Genomic DNA, 22,199 nt, shown 5'->3' with positions numbered 1-22,199 from the left:
GCAGGAATGGCTCAGAGTCCTAGGATTAAGTCTTTCTGTCTCTCTGATTAGCCGGACTTGGACTATATGTTTGTATCTGACTCAGTCACTGGTGCCAAGAGAATGTGATGCTCTGATTGGCTAAACTTGGGTCATATGCCACGTCTGGAGCTGGAGGGAGTCAGACCCACTACAATAACATGAAGTGAGAGTTGAGACAAGGTGGGACCCCAAATGACAATCTGGGGCTGTTACTGGAATTAGGGTAGGGTGACTAGAAGTTGGGCAGCCCCAAAATATCCTGAATATTTACTACGAGCTCAGAGTTTTAGAATGTCCAACAACAGAAATGCTCTTAGATCCAAGATTTTTTAGTTCCTAGTTCTGTGACTTTGAGAAAATTATGTAATATTGCTAAGCCTTGGTTTCTTCTATTTACTGAGTTAGCATTAACGACCTTGAACTCAAGGTAATGTGTATAATAATGTGTGTAAAGTACCTAAAAACAGTGCCTGACACATATTAGGCTAATGAGAATGAATCATAAAAAATGAGTCCTGGGCTTCCCTGGTGGCGCGGTGGTTGAGAGTCCGCCTGCCGATGCAGGGGACATGGGTTTGTGCCCCGGTCCGGGAGGATCCCACGTGCTGCAGAGCGGCTGGGCCCGTGAGCCATGGCCGCAGAGCCAGCGCGTCCGGAGCCTGTATTCCGCAGCGGGAGGGGCCACAGCAGTGAGAGGCCCGCGTACCGCAAAAAAAAAAAAAAAAAAAAAAAAAAAAGAGTCCTGGAAGAATATAGTGTATATTTGGCTGAGGCCTGAAGTATGGTTAATAGTGATATTCTTTGCCTAGTCTCAATTTGAACTGCATTCATTAATATTTACTAACATGTTCAGGAATCAAGCCTTTCTGTATATTTGGGTTAGAGACATATTATTTCTCCATAGTATTCTCCTTAGTCTTTGATTTTGGTTATTATTGAAATATTAGCTTGTTTTAGACTTTAGTTTTGAATATGTAATATATGGACTACATGTCTGCAGTAGAAGGTACAGAATGGATGGATTATTACAAAATCTTCAGAAAAAAGGCTAAATTACTTTTCTTTTGGATCTTCGATACCCTTTAATCACCCAGATAATTCCAGAAGCTCACAGCTTGCGGAGCACAGGCTCTGGACGCACAGTCTCAGTGGCCGTGGCTCACGGGCCCAGCCGCTCCATGGCATGTAGGATCCTCCTGGACCGGGGCACGAACCCGTGCCCCCCGCATCGGCAGGCGGACTCCCAACCACTGCGCCACCAGGGAAGCCCTCAGTTCATACATTTGACCTTCAGAAGCACTCTGAGGTCCTTGGAGATGCCTGAGACTAGTGGGTGAGGTTCACGGTGAGCTAAAGAGATCCATTAGACTGTGGGATCATTTCCAATTCTGTCTGAGATCTTGAAATTTGAAGCTAACCTTGGCCAAACTGTTGGTCCTCTAGGTTATTCTGGCCCTAACCTGAGCCACAAGGCTGCCCAGTTAACTATGGGGGTATAAGATAGCTTGAGACCTTACAAGGTTAAACTACCTGATGTTCATTTTCCTGCCTCACCGCATGTAAAAAAAAAAAACCCCACCAAAACTCTGGGAGATGTAGGTGTCTCCAGAGACAGGAGGACATTTGGCAGTCCAGAACACCTTGACTTTAATTAGCCAATGAGTTTAGAAACACAGTGCCTTGGAACTAGAAGGAGTCTCCGAGATCCAGTTGTCTGGCCCTGCCGCTTATTTTACCTGGGAATTTAAGGGACTTGCCCAGTGGCAGAGTTGCAGCTGTACCCATGGTTGTCATTGGGCATCTTATCTTAAAAATACACCCCACTCCCCCAACCATTGCCATGAATAGAAACATACACATATGCCACAAGATTGAATTAGGTGACTTCATATTTTGCTGACAGTCTAAAAATACAAGATGATACATGTAGCAAATGCAATTTTTTTTTTTTTGCCTTGGTCATTCTGAGGTCATGAAATAACTTGGAATTCTACGTAGGATTTCATGTACAAATAGCATTAAGATTAAATTGCTTGCCTATAGCTTCCTTTCATTAGAATGTAGAATGGGCTATGAAATTTGGTGCTAACCTAGAAAGAAGGTGGTATAGACACAGAAGGGGAGATACTTTTCTGGGTATTCATAATAACCATGTGTAATGGAATATGCAAAACTATAAATCTAAGGTATTAAAACATATCTTTTTGTGTCTAAAGACTTCAAGCACAACTTTGAACGTTTCTATCATGAAGAGTTCACTGAGAAGTGCAAGGAAGTGTTTGTTATTTCCAAGGAGTCAAACAGAACCTTTGAAATCTTGGAAAGATTTGCCTTAAAGGATGTGGAATTTAATTTTAATAATGCCGCAGCAGGCCCCAGCTTATCTATTCTCAGGTAAGATGTCAAGAAATCCCAAGCAAAGCAGCCTGACTTTAGTGAATATGATCCCCCAAATTTGGAATTTCTTCCCTCACTTCCCCCTTTCTGTGTCCATCCATGCCTGCAAGAGAGGCTTCCTAAAAGTCACCCCCAGCTTAGAATCTCCTTATCAGATATCACTCTGCAACTGCCAAGTTACTTCCCTTCAGTCTCCTTAAGAAGATTATAAATGCTGGAGGGCAGAGAGCTTGCCTTCTTTTTTAATCCTGTAGATCAAAGTTGGTCTAAATCATTCCTGTCAGTGATGGAATGATTTTAAGGAGAAGAAGCTGGATTAGGAAATATGAATAATGCATCTGTACAGTACTGTATAATTTACAAAGAGCTTCCACATACATCATCAGCTCATTATTAATTACATTAAGATATTCAGCCAGTACTTGTTAATTGCCGACTATGAGCCATAGCATTATTTGCGTTTGTGAGAATCGAGTTATCTTACCTAAAGTTTGCACTCCTTCACTGTTTTATCCAGTGTTGTCTGCATTAAAACCCCCATATCTTTTCCCACTCCGGGTGCTGACGTGCTCTGTTCGCCACCCACAGGCATGAAGAGACTGGGGCGTGAGGAAAGAATTGGGTTTGTCTGTGGTGTCCTTTCCAGTCTCAACCCTAGAAATAGGGAGGTTTTTGGGATCATTTTATTTTCTTCCATCCTCATCCTCCAGTTCTTATTACAGATCTCATTTATTCTGTGAGAGTTTGGGGATTTGAAATAAACCCACAGTGGCTAGGGTGTTTCAGGGTTTGCTCCACCGTGTCTGCCCCAGTCTCAGCACCCACTGTGATGTGCAGAGCTACCAACATTCTTGTGGTTCTGGGAACCCATGCCAAAAGGAAGACAATTTAATTGGTTAAAACAACATGGCGCTCAGTCAAGGTTTTTGAAACTACAAGAGTATGAAATATATGTCATCTGTTAAAAATCTTAGGTTTGAATAGGCAAGTCCATAGAGACAGAAAGTAGGTTAGTGGCTGTCAGGGGATGAGAGTAGAGGGGAACCGGGACATGACCCCTAATGGGTCTGGAGTTTCTGGGGTCCTGAAAATGGTCTGGAATTAGATAGTGGTGATATTTACTATATACTAAGTATACTAAAACCGACTATATACTTTAAAATGGTGGATTTTTTTTGGTATGTGAATTATATCTCACTTAGGTTATAATTTTAAGTATTTCAGAGTGGATGAGACATTTAATAAATTTTATTGCAATTACACAACTCCAGTTGTGCCCAATCAAAACACAACAATTAAATAAGTCCTTTGAGATTAGCTGTGTGGTCTTAATAACCAACCATCTAGAGCAATAGCGTTCTCTTTTTCTTCTCTTTTGAAGGGAGCCACAGTTTGCTTTGCAATGTTTTCATTTTCTATTTGTCCTTGAGAAGAAAGCATTAAGACCCTAGCTTATTTATGGGGGTATATTATATTTGTATTTTTCCTTCATTGGTTTTTACCTGCTAAGTGCCCAAACATGTTCTAGACACAGGGGATACAGCAGTGAACAAAAGACAAACATCCTTGCCTCCATGGAGCTTGTATTATGGAGACATGCAGCAGACATGATACATATGGAAAATATGTAGTAGGCTAGATGCCTGTAAGTGCTATGGAGCAAAATGAAACCCTGAAAGGGAATAGGCCATCTGGTAGGAGAGGAGGTGGCATTTGGGTAACTGCTAGAAGCAGGTGAGGGAGCAGGCTTTGCCAGTATGAGTTGGGAGAGTATTCCAGACAGAGGGAACAGCAAACACAGAGGTCCTGAGGCTGGAGGAACGGCAGGGAGGCCAGACAGCTGGAAGGAAGTCAGAGCTGTAGGGAGGGTGATGGGGTGAGGTTGGAGATGTAAGGGATGAGAGGAGGGTCTTGTCTGTTCTCATGCATCATTGTAAGGACTTAGACTTTTACTTCTTTTGAGTAGGGCAATGACCTATATGACATTTGATAAGTTCAGTCTGGTGGCTTGGCTGAGGAGAGACTGAAAGAGGGCAAAGGTGAAAGTGGGGCATCAAATCCAATCCAATCCTGCCATTCAAATTTGATGGTGAAATGACTAAAGCAATAAGGCATTGATTCCTAACTCATATTCATGGAGATGGAATTCTTATGGAGTATCTACTATGTAATGATCCTGCTATAGGTTTTCTATTTCAATAGGTTTTCAGACTGATCCTCTTGCTTTGCTGAACCTGAGTGTCAGGTTTATTTATTTTATTTCATTCACTCAATCAACAATTTATGATCAGGTACTGTGCCAGTCACTAACTATCCAGTAGTGAGTTAGGTAAGCCTGGTAAGTGCCCACGTGGAACTTACATCAATGAAAAATCACTAGACACATATTTATTAAATTACGTGAGGAACAGGGCTGGAGTCTTTATGCAGTGATACTCATGGACCTGGGACTCCTCTGCATTTCCAGAAGCTTTTCAGTGAAAAAATTTAAGCAACAGGACAAGCAGGGCCGGCTGGCTCCAGCATCATTTAGCATCACTACCTCAGCTACGAAGCTGGCTTTTCCCCCGGGGACGTAGACGTGGGCAGGGGAGTAGGAGCGGCTGCTGAGAGCACAGCTGGGCCTGGAAGGTCACGAGCAGATTCAGCTTCTTTGCAGAGAGCATTTTCCCGTGCCCGCCTCAGCTGTCCACAGCTGCAGCTCCTGCGTGGGCTGTGAGCCTGGGCGCCTCCCTAGTGGGAATGCTGAAACGCCCCTGGGTGAAGCTGACATTTCTGCTCCCCACCCACACCCTCGCTGGCCAGGATAAAGGGATCTAGCAGAGGAGAACTGCCCGCCCACCGGTATCCAGCTCTCCCAACCCGAGTGCACTTGCTTGCCCTGCAGCTGACATCCCTGCTGTGACAGGCTTCACAGAAGGTCAAAGTAGAGCCACCGCTTTTCCTACTTACATGTTTCCTTGCCCTGTTACTCCGGACCCTGGTGGCAGCCCTGACTAACAAGGAGTTCCATTTATTTATTTATTTATTTATTTTAATAAATTTATTTATTTATCTTTGGCTGTGTTGGGTCTTCGTTGCTGTGCACGGGCTTCCTCTGGTTGCATCGAGTGGGGGCTACTCTTCGTTGCGGTGCGCAGGCTTCTCATTGCGGTGGCTTCTCTCGTTGTGGAGCACAGGCTTTAGGCACGTGGGCTTCAGTAGTTGTGGCATGTGGGCTTCAGTAGTTGCAGCATGTGGGCTCTAGAGTGCGTGCTCAGTAGCTGTGGCACACGGACTTAGTTGATCCGTGGCATGTGGGATCCTCCCGGACCAGGGCTCGAACCCATGTCCCCTGCATTAGGAGACGGATTCTTAACCACTGTGCCACCAGGGAAGTCCCGGAGTTCCATTTATTAAAGGCTTTTCAAGTGCCAGGTGCTGTGGCTAAGGGCTTCATCAGCATCTCTCTCTCTTTTTAAATTTATTTTTGGCTGCGTTGGGTCTTCGTTGCTGCACGCGGGCTTTCTCTAGTTGTGTTGAGTGGGGACTACTCTTGGTTGCGGTGCGCAGGCTTCTCGTTGTGGTGGCTTCTTTTGTTGTGGAGCGCAGGCTCTAGGCACGCAGGCTTCAGTAGTTGTAGCACGTGGGCTCAGTAGTTGTGCCTCGCCGGCTCTAGAGCGCAGGCTCAGTAGTTGTGGCACACAGGCTTAGCTACTCCACGGCATGTGGGATCTTCCTGGACCAGGGCTCGAACCCGTGTCCTCTGCATTGGCAGGCAGATTCTTAACCACTGCGTCACCAGGGAGGCCCCCAAGAGGTTTTTCTTGATATAATAGTACAGTTACGCTTCTGTGAAATACAGTTACCCTCTCCACTTGTACACAATAGATTAAAAATGCTTGCTACATACAGTGCATAGACAGTTCAATAATTAGAACCAACTCATCTGTGTTTGAAATAAAATAGCTTATTTAGTCATTTAAAGTAAAATAACTATACATATGAAAATAAAGATATGTAAATGTTAGGATCTACAAGGCTGTAAAAATAAAATCATTATTCTGCATTATACAAAACAGTGCAAGAAAAATTCTAAATAAGCTTTTGGAGCACAAATTATAAATTTTCCATTTTAACTTATCATGCAGACAGCATTTCAAACCATGTTATAGTCTATAGCCAGGTTCTTAATTTTTAAGAGGAAAAAATCCTAGTCAGTAAATTTTACTGTATGATTAAGTGTCACATGCCATAAAATATTGACATCTCATTTATTGCTCTCAGTAAGCCCTTGACAGCATTATCGTCCCAGATAAAGAGATGGGATGGATGGCTGGGTCACACAGCTACACGTGGGCAGAGCAGGGAGTTCAAACTCTGGTCTTTGTTGTGTTCAAAGCCCCGACTCCTCATTACTGCACTGTCTTGCCCCTTTGAGCCAACAGAAGGACATTTCTCTCTTTTGGATGATTTCCATCGGGGTCCTCTGCCAGCATCGATTATCAGGAGAGTCTGCAGAGAGGTCATTGATGTGGAACGGGTGGAAATACTAGCAGGAATCCTTGGCAGCCCTTGCCAGACCCTTGTGCCCTGGGCTCGGCTGACTTCTCCAGCCTTTTGCTCCACGGGGATGGTTTCCTTGGAGCAGCCAGTCATGTCCATCCCTCTGAGTCTGCCCACTCAGTTCCCTTCTCCTGGAATGCCCTCCCCTTTCCTCAGGTCAGGGAAATCCTTCTCATCTCTTACAGCCCTATTTAAAGGTCACCCTCTCTAGAAGGGGGGCTGATGGGTGCCTCTCTCCCTCACCCCTAACTTTGATCAGGTGGCAAGGATAGCCCCAGTCCCAGTGTATTCTAGTTTATGTGGATGTCTCCCTGCAAATGCTGTCAGCTTGCCTTTCTGGGCCCTCGGGTGACTCACACCTGGTCCTGTCATTCTACGTTTTATTGTCTCCCTCTATAGTCCTGTGTGTTCAGGAACCATGTCTATTTTATTGGCCATTGTCATACTCAGTGCCTGGCACAGACAGAGCCTGACGCATAGAAGGTTCTCAATAAATTCATATTGAATAATGAGAGACAGTAGGACAACACTGCCCAAAAGAGAAAAAGTTAGTCAATCACTAAGCCACTTTGTTACTAAGTATAATGGAATTGCATCAATTAACTTTTTTTCTTTCCCCATTAATTTAGCTATCCCAACTGGGTGTTTAAACAGTTAAGCTGTTACCATTTAAATTAGGCAACAGGCTGTTGTCATTTAGTAGAGACAGTTTGGTTCTGCCAGAATAACGAGAAATGTTGAGGATCATTTTCCAATACTAGTGATGCTGACTTACTTTGTCTTCAACATCATTTTGAGGAGAAATCATTCTAACCACCCAAAATGTGATTTTAAAAACACTGAACATATGTTTTCCTTCGTATACAAGGATAGAAATCAACAAGAATCATCCTTGAATACTTTTTTCTTAGAATTTTTTTTTGCTGATTATTATTAGTGATATTACATTTTATGATTGTCAGGCTGTGTATTTTTTTGAGGTTTGTTCACCTCCGTTTTGCTATTTAACCTCTACACCAGTTTTGTGAGACAGACAATCCACACCTCCCACCTGTGATTGCGCAAGAAATGTTGACCCACACAGCTTGCAAACTCAAATGGAGTAATCTTTACATAATTCCTTGTTGTTTGAAGAAAAGCTATTAGAAGAAGTGTTTTAAAGGCTTCTGATCATCTGTGTGTCCAAGTCCCTTCACCTCTAGGCCAAGGTGTCCTCATCTGCGACATGAGGGGTTTAGATGAGACTAGAGGATCTGCAAGAACCCCTTTTGTTCTAAAATTCTGTCATCGAAGGCCTGACATCTCAACATTGCCCATATTTTAAATATTTTTTTAAACTCAAAGGATAAAGCATCAAGATTAATTTTTCTCTTCCCATTCTTGAAAAATATTTTTAATTGTGTGACACAAGCTGAAACTCTGCCTTTTTTGATGCCTTCTCCTTTATATCTCACATTCGTATATGACTTTCAAGTCATTGTTTTTGTGGTCATTTTCTGATATAAAAATATCTTTAAAAATCAATAATCCACTTATAAAATAAGTCATGGAGATGTCATGTACAGCATGGTGACTATAGTTTAGTTAACAATACTGTATTGCATTTTTGAAAGTTGCTAAAGAGTAAATCTCGAAAGTTCTCATCACCAGAAAAAACGTTTATAACTCTGTATGGTGACGATGGTAGCTAGACTTACTGTGGTGATCTTTTCCCAATGAATACAAATATTGAATCATTATGTTGTACATAATGAGGTACATAATGATACCTTAATTAAGGTATCAGTGCAGGGCTTCCCTGGTGGCGCAGTGGTTGAGAGTCCGCCTGCCGATGCAGGGGACACGGGTTCGTGCCCCGGTCTGGAAAGATCCCACATGCCGCAGAGCGGCTAGGCCCATGAACCATGGCCGCTGAGACTGCGTGTCCAGAGCCTGTGCTCCCCAACGGGAGAGGCTGCAACAGTGAGAGGCCCACGTACCACAAAAAAAAAAAAAAAAAAAAAAAGTATCAGTGCAACTCTCTACTGTAATACAATGGACAAAGACAGAGAAAGTAATTTATTATAAAATTATGTGTATTTCAACATGTAAGCGCGCAGACATGATTCCAACAGAAGACACAGTGGAGTAGGCTGGTGCCTGCCTCTGTGTGGGAAACGACCCTGAAAGCAATAGCTATGGTCTAGACTGACGTGGGTGTGCTGTATTCAAGGCACAAACATCATGAGCAGTATTCTCTCAGGGTGTGATTTTCTGAAATGGTGAACAAATGTTGGTATCATTTCAGACAAAACAACGTATAAGCTTCTATCAGTCTCACATGGTAGTTACGTTCTTAGAAAATTCAGCGTGTTTTAAACCCATGCGAAAAGCACTTTGCATTTATGTGTAAAATAGAGCTGTTTCTAGGTTAGTGATTATAAAGTCCCTCCCCACACACACACCATGTGACTGTCTGACAGAACGTTTGAAAGTCAGACCCTGGGACAGAGCTTCATTGTGTGTGACTGGCTGTGTTGTGGGATGTCTAGAATCCCTGAACACCGCTGTTGAGTACCACTGCTCTAAGTGACTTCCTGGTTTCTGAATGTTCGTGGGATTTCCTACCTCCAGGCCTTCATCTCTGCCTTGTCTTGCTTGAGATACCCTTGCCCTCAACTCTACCTGTGTATTCTCTGAGGCTCATTCCCAATGTCTTCTGCATGAAAATTTTCTTTATTGTGATGGGTCTGCTTCAAACCTCAGTAGCCTTCAGACTCATATTCTGCCTTAAACTGTGTCTACAGACCCCATTTCCACTTCCTTTAGCTTTTGACTTTATATTATAGATCATTTTATCTCGTCTATCTCCTAGGCGTCTAGCACAGAACCTTGTACATAATAGGCAACCAATAAATATTTGTTAAACCTAATTACTCTCAGTGATTCTAACAGCATCTTCATACATCTGAGAAATTTAATCCATTCCAGCTTCTTTGCATAACTTGATTTTCTAGATCCTAACATGCCTAAATTTCTTCAAAAAATATTGCTTTTGAAAATTAAAAGCAAGGCAGAAGTTGTATGTAATAAAGTACTCTTAGAATATTAGGAAGTTGATTATAATTTGGGGTTGCTACTACTATGTCACTTAATCACAGTCTGCAAGTTGGTCCTCTCAAATCACTTCCTTTATTCTTTGCTGCTTCATAACCTAATTCTCCCTGGGAATTTCCAGAATCCAAGCTCTGGAGTCCATTACTATGGGCTGAGAAATTTAGGACTGGTTGTGTTAGGTTTAAAAATGGGCCAATAAAAAAAAAAATTAAACAAAAAAGGGCCAGGACCCAAGAGGCTAGGTGGTGGGTGGGAGGTGTTGTGTGTGTGCACTGCTGGACCACCCAGGGTGGTGGCCGTGACCCCTAAGCAGGCACCTGATGTTAAGGATCTGCTGAAGCTTCACAGGTCACATAGCCTGACTTCTCTTTCTTCCCATCCAACTCTTTGTGATGATCAACATTTGCATTTTGGAAAGTGATAGTAGTGCTTTGGATCATACAGAATATTTTTTTATATAAAATCCTGAAGATATATAGGAGGCATCTGGTGGTAAATATCATTACCTGTTTTGGGCTGAATATTTTGAGGCTGCTAATCACGTATCAGTATATGTGTCAGCTGTACAGCTGTGAGTAGCACTCATTGTTCCCAACCCCTTCTGCCTCTTCATCCCATTAACATGTTTTAACAATGATGGAAACATTTTCAGCTGATTTGAGCACATTTCTGTGCTGTAGGTACCCAGCTTGAGACTGATATTCTCAATGAAGATGCAAATATCTTGGTCTTTTCACTTCTTGTAGAAGTGTGTGTATTGCTTCCGTCAGTGTAAAGCCATGTATACTTGTACTAGATGGAATCGAAGAATTGGTTGGCATTTATGGGATTTCAGGAGAGAAGGTAATCTCGTTTTAAAATAATACCTATTTTATTACTATTTAATAAAAAGAAAACCCCTTAATTTAGAATGTACATAGCACCATTCCATTGTATTGCCTATCTATAGTTATAGCCAGCACTGCTGCTTGCTACTGCTGAATATTTTATGGAACAAATACTTATATAATACTTACAATGGGCCAGGTACCATTCTAGGAACTTTAGAGATATTAACATTTAATTCTCACAACAACTCTGTGATAGAGAGATTGTGACCATCATCCCTGTTTGCACAGAGGGGACTGGACTTGGAGATATTAAATGACTTGTTGAAGGTCCTAAGATGATGGTGGACTTGGAATTCGGGCGTGGGCAGCCTTGTTCTAGAAACTGTGGCCTTTACTCCTGCACGGTTCTGCCCCTCTATTTTATACTTTGATCATACATTTATTGGGCTTCTACTATGCTCTTTAGTTTGTATATTTTGATCTGCCTTGTCTATACTGATTCTGCACATACCAAATCCCATTGATCGGTTGCTATCTTTAGTTTTTCTTCTGTTTGAAGTGATATTGGATCAATGGAACCTCTAATGCTTCTTAGCATCAGTCATTACTTTGTGAAGCATTTTCTCTAAAACTTCTACATGCATAATTATGAATTATGTAAGCATGTATGTTTCTCATAGGAAATATGATAAAGAAGAAGAAAATAGAAAATTAAATATACTCACAGCCTCACCACTGTTAAGCCTTCTTTTTCCTGTGCATATCTTCATGTAAATGCAATTATATACCCTATTATGTTGTAATCTTTTTGGCCATAAGCAGGGCTCTCCTGTTGTGGAGCACAGGCTCCAGACGCTCAGGCCCAGCGGCCATGGTTCACGGGCCCAGCTGCTCCATGGCATGTGGGATCTTCCCGGACCGGGACACGAACCTGTGTCCCCTGCATCGGCAGGCGGACTCTCAACCACTGAGCCACCAAGGAAGCCCTGTCATCTATTTTTTAATTCAATACATGGCGACCACAATACATCCAACAAGCAATTATTTATTTATTTATTTTTCAAAAAGTAATTATTGACCATTTAGTATGGGAAAAGCACTGTAAGCGGACAGACATGGTCCCTGCAAAGAAATGGAGCTTTCATTCTAGCAGGGAATGGCAGATATTAATATTATCATCACACAAATAAGTATAAAATTACAATTGTGATGAGTGCTGCCAAGGATCAGTATGTAGTAGTGTGAGGGCCTCTAATGAAGGCACTTGACCTTTGGAGAAGGCTTCCTGGAAGAGGGGCCACAGGCAGAGCTCTGCAGGAGGAGGAGGGACTGTGCAAGCAGTTCCCTGAGGCATCAGTGCAGTGGTGAGGACCCTTGGTTTGAATCCCAGCTCTGCTACTTACCATCAGAATGAATTAGATGAGACATTTAGGCCCTCTGTGCTTCGGTTTCCTCCTCTGCCTTTCTAGAGTGTTGTTAGGAGGACTGAATGAGTTAATGAATTAAAATTATACCCGGGATTTCAGTTATAGAGGGATGACTGAGTGATGGCATGGGAAAACAAACCAATGGTGTTGAAAAAAGAATGTATTAATTACATTTCCGGAGCGGAGACATGCCTCACCTCGCAGGGCCCCGGGGGTAGTATCAGGGTGGGCAGGAGGCAGAAGACAGCAGCTGGGGGAAAGCTGAGGCCAAAGCCTTTTTTGGGGTTTTCATGGGAAAGGCAGGGTAAGGCAGAGAAACAGTCTAGGATTGGCTAGCTTGGATAATCCCGGTGGGCTTTGGGGCATAGGGGCTTTCCCTAGTTGTCTGGTATCTGGCCAAGCGAGAGTTAGATAAGGTGGGTATAGCATAGCTGTGGGTTGGCTGGTCTGCACATAGAAGGCATGTTCCAAACAAGCTGGAATTGGCTGGCCTTGGGAGGAGCAATCTCTCCCTGGATCTGTAAGGCCCCCCCGCCCCCGAGAGATATCAAAATAACATAAGATACAGAAAATTTAAAAACGTACCTAATGCAGTTGGTACCTGATGACACATTCAACACAGTGCGTGGCTCAGAGTAAGTAGTCAGGATATGATAGTTGCTATTATTAGGCAGAGAGGGGTGGGAAAGCCTGTTAAAGGAATCTGGGAAGATCTTATCAGGTGTTTCTTTTATTCCAAAATAAAACCATTTAACTTATAGTATTGCTGCCCAAAGCAACAGTTCTTCAGCATAAAACAGTGTCTTCTTTTTCAGTTGAGTAGTTCAATTTGAACTTTCTTGGTTTTACTCTGTTCATCACTGTAGGTCGTTCTTCAGAAGTCTGTGATTTTGTTAAAGTACTTAATTGTAGGAACTTCTTTTTAGAGTCCACATTTGTACTATCAAATTCGTAATAGATAGGTGAGTCAGTCAATATGGTTCTATGGGGTGTGAATTGGTATTGTCTTACCACCATACTGCTTGCTATCCAAGGTATGTTGCGGTCTGGGAGCCACACGCCTGGAGTCGAGTTCCCCAGTAAATGCGACCCGTGTCCCAACCAAAGACACCCGAGAATCACCAACACCAAGTAGAAAGATTAGCAAAGGATTTATACAAGTATAGAAGCTTACACAAACTGTCCGGACAGGATCCCACTCGGAGAGAAGTGAGTGAGACCCCGACTAACAGTCGGGCGAGGCTTTTATACCCTTCACAGGGCGTGAAGTCCCCAAGGCGGGAGGGAGCTGTTTAATTTTGAATCAGCCAATCAGGAACCCAGTTCTTCCCGCCCCAAGCAAGCAAGCAAGTTCCCTCTTTACAGAAGCCAAGGTACACCGTGGGCTATTCGTTCCAGGAAGGGTACGCTCCCTTCCTGTTCCTGAGCAAGCAAGCAAAGCAACTTTCTTACAGAAGCCAAACTGTGCTGTTAGCCCTGAAGCTGTTCCGTTTCTTTCGTCACAGGTACTGTTAATAATTGTAACCCTAGCACTTACCCTATATGCCACCTACTCTAACTTTATTAAAAATTTTTTTAAAAAATTGAAATATAGTTGATTTACAATGTGTTAGTTTCAGGTGTACAGCAAAGTGATTCAGTTATACATATATCTATATATATGTGTGTGTGTGTGTATATATATATATATATATACATATATATATTCTTTTTTACATTCTCTTCCATTATAGGTTATTACAAGATATTAAGTATAGTTCCCTGTGCTATACAGTAGGTCCTTGTTGGTTACCTATCTTATATATAGTAATATGTATCTGTTAATCCCAAACTCCTAATTTATCCCTCCCCCCCATTTCCCCTTTGGTAACCGTAAGTTTGTTTTCTATGTCTGTGAGTCTATTGCTGTTTTGTAAATAAATTCATTTGTATCATTTTTTTAGATTCCACATATAAGTGATATCATGTGATGTTTGTCTTTCTCTGTCTGACTTACTTCACTTAGTATGATAGGTCCATCCATGTTGCTGCAGATAGCATTATTTCATTCTTTTCTATGGTTGAGTAATATTCCATTGTACTTTATCCATTCATCTGTTGATGGGCACTTAAGGTTGCTGCCATGTCTTGGCTGTTGTAAATAGTGCTGCTGTGAACATTGGGGTGCATGTATCTTTTTGAATTATGGTTTTCCCTGGATACATGCCCAGGAGTGGATTGCTGGATCATATGGCAGCTCTATTTTTAGTTTTTTTTTTTTTGCGGTACGCGGGCCTCTCACTGTTGTGGCCTCTCCCGTTGCGGAGCACAGGCTCCGGACGCGCAGGCTCAGCGGCCATGGCTCACGGGCCCAGCTGCTCCGCGGCATGTGGGATCTTCCTGGACCGGGGCACGAACCTGTGTCCCCTGCATCGGCAGCGTACTCTCAACCACTGCACCACGAGGGAAGCCCTATTTTTAATTTTTAAGGGAACCTCCGTACTGTTCGCCATAGTGGCTGCACTAATTTACATTCCCAACAGCGTAGGAGGGTTCCTTTTTCTCTACCACCTACTCTTAAGTTTAAAAACCATCAGCAAAGTAGTTTTAAAGTCATGACATTTTCAACTGTCTTTGACTCGTTCTGTCAGGCAAAAGACCTTTCCTGGCAGCCAGGCTTGCTGTCTCCTCATTGCAAGTTTATCATGAGCGCTGTCTCCGGAGTCCAGCCTGTCCTACAAGTTGCTGTGTGCCCGCCCAGACGTGAGGACGGTGGAGCTCATCAGCACAGAAGATGAAGAAGCGAAACGACATATCTTTAGACAGTATCTCCCCCTTCCCAGCAAAGACCCCTTCCGACAGAACAGACGCAGCTTGAGGAAAAAACCAAATCTGAGTACTTTAAAACTCACAGTCCTGGCAAATGAACTGAAAGAATGCAGAATCTACTGAAATGAGTTTCAGTGTCTGAAGGAGTATTTGGGGGTGGTCCCCATTCAGGAGCTCTGGGAAGTGATTCTGAAACGCTGGACTGAAGACTATAGTTGGACTTTGAAACAAAAAAAGGCAAATTCAGACACTGTGGCTTCAGGAGAAGGTAGGCGTTAGCCAGTATTAACAACCTGGTACGATTCCACAGGGAGAAAGACTCCACCTGGGGAGGCGGGTCTAGGGAGAGGATTGTCAGAGAAAGTACAGGATGCCCAGTTAAATTTGAATTTCAGACAAACAACCAATAACCTTTTAGTATAAGTGAATCCCAGATATTGCATGGGAAATACTTATACTAAAAATTGTTTGAATTACAGATAAGTAACAAATAATCTTGAGTATAAGTATATGTCCAATATTCCATGGGATATACTTATGCCAAAAATTGATTTATTGTTTACCTGAAATTTGGATTTAGCTGGAGGCTCTATATTTGTATTTGCTAAACCTGGCAGCCCTATCTAGGGAGGTGTGTGTATTGATTGTAAGAAGAGATGTATTAAGTACAAATTTCAGTCACATTTCTCAGGGGTCTAAGGAATGAGCCTTTATTATTTCTGTACTTCAATTTAATCTCTCTTTTGAGCCTACAGTCCCACTGATGGCAGAAACTAGGTTAATTCAGGTTAATCTCATCAGTTTAGGTGTTTTCAGTCAATTCAGGATTTTTTTCAGTCAAGTGAGGCTTTGTGACCTTGCTGTGTCCCTGTTGGGTTGTGCTGAGATCTGAGGGCCTTGGTGCTGGGTGTCCTTGGTTGTCATCTGTTCCTGCCATCTTCCACCAAGGTGGTCGTGGCTCCACATGGTCCACAGACACCGATGTGCCCCCACTTTTGGCATCCTCGGGGATTCCTGTGGTTGCGTCTGTTCTTGGGTTGTTCCATCTGTGCTGCCATCTGCTGCCATGTTCCCTCATCCTCACGTGCACCCCTCAGCTCCCTTCTGCACTCTTCCTGAGCCTACAGTCTTGTAGGTACTCAACGTTCCCAACAGAGAATGTCACCACTCACTGCACCACTTGGAGGCCCAGGCCCTATAGGTCTCCCCCATTGTCCCCACAGCCATTTCTCCTCTCTGGTTCTTCCTGGTGGCATTGGGAAATCTGCAAAGCTGCTGCCTTCCAGGCTTCCGATGGGAAGCAGAGCTCAGGTCTTTCCTACTATCGGGTCTCCGAAGCATCCAGAGGCCAATCTCTCCCTGCTGCAAGCTACCTTGGGTTCAGGGGAGGGCACAGGCCCCTTCTCAGAAACCTACTTATGCAACTTCATTGCTTTCTCTCTCTCTCTCTGTGTCTCTGTCTCTTTTTTAACACCTTTCTGAATTCAGCAAAATCTCTTTTCTTCCTGTGTGGGAAAAATAATCTTTAGATCTTCCTGTAATTGTCTGAGTCTGTTTTTTGTGGTTAAAAAAAAAATTATTCCAGGAGTTGGCCAGGAATCTGTCTTTTGATATTCAACAATCAGGCTTTCGAGAGCCCAAGCGTGTTCTTGTGAGCCATTGGCTCTACCATGAGCTTCAGAAGTCTCTTGAAACCTGAGTTTTTCTCTCTTCATTTCTGCTGTAACAACCTTCTTCTAAGTGAATTAGAATGCAGCAGTGATGGGGAGGCAGGGCTGCGGAGAGAGAAGCAGAAGATGCTGGGAATGAAAGACACGTGGTTTGGTGCCGCAGCATATCGTCCTGTCCCATTGTTTTGCTCTAGAGTTTGCATTTCTGCAAAGAAAGTGAACTTCAAGTTTACTGTGCCCTCCCCCACCTGCAAGGAGGTGGAAGCAAGGTCTCTGTGCCCAGGGAAGAATCATTCAGGTAGAGCCACCCACGGCTGTGCCCTTGGCTATCCCCACGTCTCCAGGATTGTGCAGGAAAGCCCGGTCCTCCTCTGCAGGGACTGCTCCTTTTCCAGGTGACTTTCTTCCTCCCATTGCTGCCCACTGACACCCACTCAGGCCCAGGGAGCTCAACCACAGATACGGGAAGAGCTTGGTTAAACTGGGGTAAACCTCGCAGGAAGCTTGTGCAGTTGGGTCTGAACAGCTGCCTCTGCTGAAAGATCGCAGGTATTTGGGGCTCATTCCCCAATCCTAGCATAGGAAATCAATTTTGAATGGTAGAACTTGCTGTCATTTCTCTCCGTGGTCTTAAGGATCTCTTTAGAGTTGGTTGATCCAGTGGGAAATCCAGCTACAGTGGAAAAAATCTGAGAGTCAGGTGAGTAATGAGTGGCTGGCTCACGTGTGTGTGACTGTGGCAGGACAGCAACCATACAGAAAACCCTCTCACATCCATACGTGCAGATCTGATGTTGTAAATCTTAATAAAGACTGCTCAGCAGAAATGCTAAGTGTCATAACTGGCAGGCTTGTCAGTTTGTAACCGTAGCTGACACAGATGGAGTTGTAACAATGTAGGTGATAACTGTAGACTTAAAAAAACTGCACAACATGAGAGTTGCGAGTTAAGTTTTATTTGGGGCAAAATGAGGACTATAGCCCAGGAGACAGCGTTTCATATAGCTCTGAGAACTGCTCTGAAGACGTAGGGGGAAGGTCAGTATATATATGATTTTGGTGAAGGGGGAGTACATGTAATCAAGTCTTTATTGGAGTATAATTGCTTTACAATGGTGTGTTAGTTTCTGCTTTATAACAAAGTGAATCAGTTATACATATACATATGTTCCCATATCTCTTCCCTCTTGCGTCTCCCTCCCTCCCACCCTCCCTATCCCACAACCTCTAGGTGGTCACAAAGCACCGAGCTGATCTCCCTGTGCTATGCGGCTGCTTCCCACTAGCTATCTATTTTACATTTGGTAGTGTATATATGTCCATGCCACTCCCTCACTTTGTCACAGCTTACCCTTCCCCCTCCCCATATCCTAAAGTCTATTCTCTAGTAGGTCTGTGTCTTTATTCCCATCTTGCCCCTAGGTTCTTCATGACCTTTTTTTTCTTAGATTCCATATATATGTGTTGTTAGCATATGGTATTTGTTTTTCTCTTTCTGACTTACTTCACTCTGTATGACAGACTCTAGGTCCATCCACCGCACTACAAATAACTCAATTTCGTTTCTTTTTATGGCTGAGTAACATTCCATTGTATATATGTACCACATCTTCTTTATCCATTCATCTGTCGATGGACACTTAGGTTGCTTCCATGTCCTGGCTATTGTAAATAGTGCTGCAGTAAACCTTGTGGTACATGACACTTCTTGAATTATGGTTTTCTCAGGGTACATGCCCAGTAGTCGGATTGCTGGGTCATATGGTAGTTCTATTTTTAGTTTTTTAAGGAACCTCCATACTGTTCTCCATAGTGGCTGTATCAATTTACATTCCTACCAACAGTGCAAGAGGGTTCCCTTTTCTCTGCACCCTTTCCAGCATTTATCGTTCGTAGATTTTTTGATGATGGCCTGAATGGCCAATTCTTATCCTGCCCCCCCCCCCCATGAGCAAGTGTTTTTTTGTTTTTTTTTTTAATTTATTTATATTTATTTTTGGCTGTGTTGGGTCTTCGTTTCTGTGCAAGGGCTCTCTCCAGTTGTGGCAAGCGGGGACCACTCTTCATCGCGGTGCGCGGGCCTCTCTTGTTGCGGAGCACAAGCTCCAGACGCACAGGCTCAGTAATTGTGGCGCACGGGCTTAGCTGCTCCGCGGCATATGGGATCCTCCCAGACCAGGGCTCAAACCCGCGTCCCCTGCATTGGCAGGCAGATTCTCAACCACTGCGCCACCTGGGAAGCCCCGCAAGTGTTTTAATTAATGAGTGGCCTTCCCTATGGGACCACTGCACGGTATGAGGACTCTGCATCCACCCCTCCCGTAAATTTCTTGGTCGCTGGAATCTTTCAACTAGCCCCCCGCCCTCCCCGCCAGTATCTTTCAACTGGGAGAGGCAGGTACCTGCTCTACACCGCCAACTACAACTCCGGATCATCAACCAATATGGGAGATCCGAGAACCAGGAGAGACTCACCCAAATTCGTCTGGACTCTCCGAGGAGGCAGATGGGTGCAAGGGGACTCTGCTGGTACCAAGGGTCTGGTCCCTTGCAGAGTTCAGGCAAAGGAGAGAAGTCCACTCTGGGTCCTTTCGTGGTTGCCATAAAACTGTCGACTTAAAAAAACTGCACAACATGAGAGGTGCAAGTTAGGTTTTATTTGGGGCAAAATGAGGACTATAGGCCAGGAGACAGCATTTCAGATAGCTCTGAGAAACTGCTCCAAAGAGGTGGGGATCAGGTCAATATATATGTGATCTTGGTGAAGGGGGAATACATGCAATCAAGCACACATTCTTTGCAGAAGGTTTCTGCTACTCTCGTGAAGGTTACTGCTAGTCACGAGGCGCAACGTCACCATGAAGGATTTTAGTGCTTTTCTAGATACGAGGAGATGCAAGAATTGGGCTCATAAAATCTTCTCCTGAAAATATCTGACTATCTGATGACCTGTTCTGCCAGTTTTTCCCAGAGCACAGAGGGCCTCATTCCTGATCTGAACTCCTTTCAGGGGGTGTTGATGGTCAGCAGCTGCAGCGGCTCATGATTTAATCCTTGTAGAGGTAGATGGCAAGTGCTAATGGCAAGTGCCAGTTTGTTGTTGACAATATATAGATACACAGATTTATAGAAAGAGATTTATTATGAGGGTTTGGCTCATGCAGTTATGGAGGCCGAGGAGTCCTATGATCTGCTGTCCGCAAGCTGGAGGCCCAGGAAAGCCTGCGGTGCATACAGCTATAGTCCAAGTCCAAAGGCCCGAGAACCAGGGGAGCCAGTGGTATAAGTCCCAGTCCAAGAATGAAGGTCCGAGAGCCAGGAGTGCTGATGTCTGACTGCAGAAGAAGATAAATGTTCCAGCTCAAGCAGAGAGCTTGTCCTCTGCATTTTTTTCTGTTCGGGCCCTCATCCCACTTGCTTTGGTGAGGGCTGGCAATCTTTTTTATTCCGTCTACCAATTTAAATGCTTATCTCTTCCAGAAACACCGTCATAGACACACCCAGAGATAAAGTTTTGCCAGCTATCTGGGCCCCCCTTAGCCCAGTCAGTGAACATGTAAAATTAACCAGCACAGGGGTTTCCATATCCTCCTCAAGAGGTTATGTTGTAAAAAGATAACATTAAATGCAGTGTTTGGTACGAAAATGTTCTTGTATACTTTAAGCATTGTGTTTAACACTCCAAATCTTGCAGTCAGGGTAATATTTGTCCCAGTTCTCTTTTTCTCTCATTTCCCCACCCACTTTACCAATTTACTACCCACAAAATGCCTTTGCCCCACCCACTGGGGGAGGGGAGTTGTCTTTTAAGCACCACACATGCCATCTGGGCAAATCTGCACATTTTAGACCAGCTAGCACGGCGCCTCTCCAAGTGGGTAGATGACCTAAAATTCATTTCAGCGGAAATACAGAATGGTAATTTGAGCAATGGGCTCCCTTTTTATATTTCTTCTGAATATCTGGGCTTAGCGTGTCATCCAGCTGTGCATCCCATTTGTCTTGCAAGAAAAAGTGTCAAGCAGGAAATTAAAAATACTTCTATTTCAGTTTTCAAGAATATATGTCACCAAGACTGAATTAAGCAAAACACTTTTGTTTTAGAGAAGGTTATTTCTGGGTATTATGATCTACTGGAACCATTTCTCTTTGGAAATGCAGTACAGTAATCTTGGCTCCAAAATCCAGTTTGCTTTCAATTTGCTTGGCTACCCCTTGCCCTATATGAGATGCAGGCAGCAGATTAACTTCTCCAAAATGCATGCCCTCAAATATTTCAAAGTGCTTATTTAAGCAGTAACCATGGTGTATATTTAAAACTGAAAGGTAGGTTACAAATATTTCCTTGCGGGAGAGGGCAGACAACATGAAAAGTCAACATGCTCGCAAAGTTTCTCAGAGTCTAGGTCAGTGATCATAGCTGTAACTAATTCTTTGATGAATTCTGACTGCCTTATAAGAGGATACATTTTTAACATTTCAGTTTTTTTTCCAGCTCCCTTGACTTATGGCCACTGAGCTGTTATCTGTTTGCTATAGTGTCTTCAAAGGCTAAAAAGCTAAAAAGTCAGATGTGTTCTACTGTAACTGATTTTTATTTTATTAAAAAATTTTTTTAATTAAAAAAAATTTTATTGGAGTGTAGTTGATTTACAATGTTGTGTTAATTTCTGCTGTATAGCAAAGTAACTGTAACTGATTTTTAAATAGGTGTAATCACTCCCGCCAGAGAGAGCAGTCCATATGCCTTTCAGAACCCAACGAATCACAAGAGAGCACATTTCCACCGAACCTTCGTCAAATACTTCCAAAGGCAAACGGCTTTCTGGAGAGTGTATCAAGAGCTGCCTTGGCACATGAAGATGAGCGGCTGCTGGGAGGATTTGTGCAGCTTTCTCTCAAGTCCTAGGTAAGTCTTGTTTTTATATCGTGTTCGGCAGATTTCGCTTTTCCTTTTGCTAAGCGCTGCACTGAGGTATCCATGGTTCCCTTGAGCAAGACACATCGATTCATATATTCATTCGACACCGGTTCATTCAGATCCGGTGAAGATCAGATCTCCAAGGTGGGGTAGAAGTCCTTCCTGATAATGCTTCTAATTGATAATGCTACACGTTGATCAAGCAATAATACCATTAGCAGCTTGTCATCACATGGGTGTCATGGTGATGGAAGGGGCCAGGGGCTGGGTTGAAAGTGGGAGGGAATTGCCTAACGTTTCAATGTGTGAGGATTTTCAAGATGTAAATGGACCTAGTTCAGAATGTGTCCCTTTGGACTAGGCTGGAGCCATCCACAGGGCCCTTCTGGTGATTCTGCAAGCATGTTGTTGTCTGTACAATCAACTAAGATTCCTCTGGTTAGTCTCTTGTGTTACCCCGGCCCACAGGGCCTGCTCAGCAGGA

At 43.5% G+C, this 22,199-nt stretch overlaps 1 protein-coding gene across 1 annotated transcript in view; it reads left to right on the top strand.

Annotated features, from left to right (window-relative positions):
* Positions 1 to 22,199, top strand: part of LOC103083672 (tetratricopeptide repeat protein GNN-like) — a 69,462-nt gene that overhangs the window by 2,384 nt on the left and 44,879 nt on the right. Inside the window, 6 exon segments of the mRNA XM_007454282.1 lie at positions 2,238 to 2,415; positions 5,114 to 5,178; positions 10,740 to 10,807; positions 10,810 to 10,902; positions 14,947 to 15,018; positions 15,020 to 15,392. Coding sequence (XP_007454344.1) covers positions 2,238 to 2,415; positions 5,114 to 5,178; positions 10,740 to 10,807; positions 10,810 to 10,902; positions 14,947 to 15,018; positions 15,020 to 15,392 — 849 coding nt within the window.

Source organism: Lipotes vexillifer, unplaced genomic scaffold (assembly GCF_000442215.2).
Source record: "Lipotes vexillifer unplaced genomic scaffold, Lipotes_vexillifer_v1.1 scaffold492, whole genome shotgun sequence".
Classification (NCBI taxonomy): domain Eukaryota; kingdom Metazoa; phylum Chordata; class Mammalia; order Artiodactyla; family Lipotidae; genus Lipotes; species Lipotes vexillifer.
This window is presented reverse-complemented; position numbering and strand designations above follow the sequence as displayed.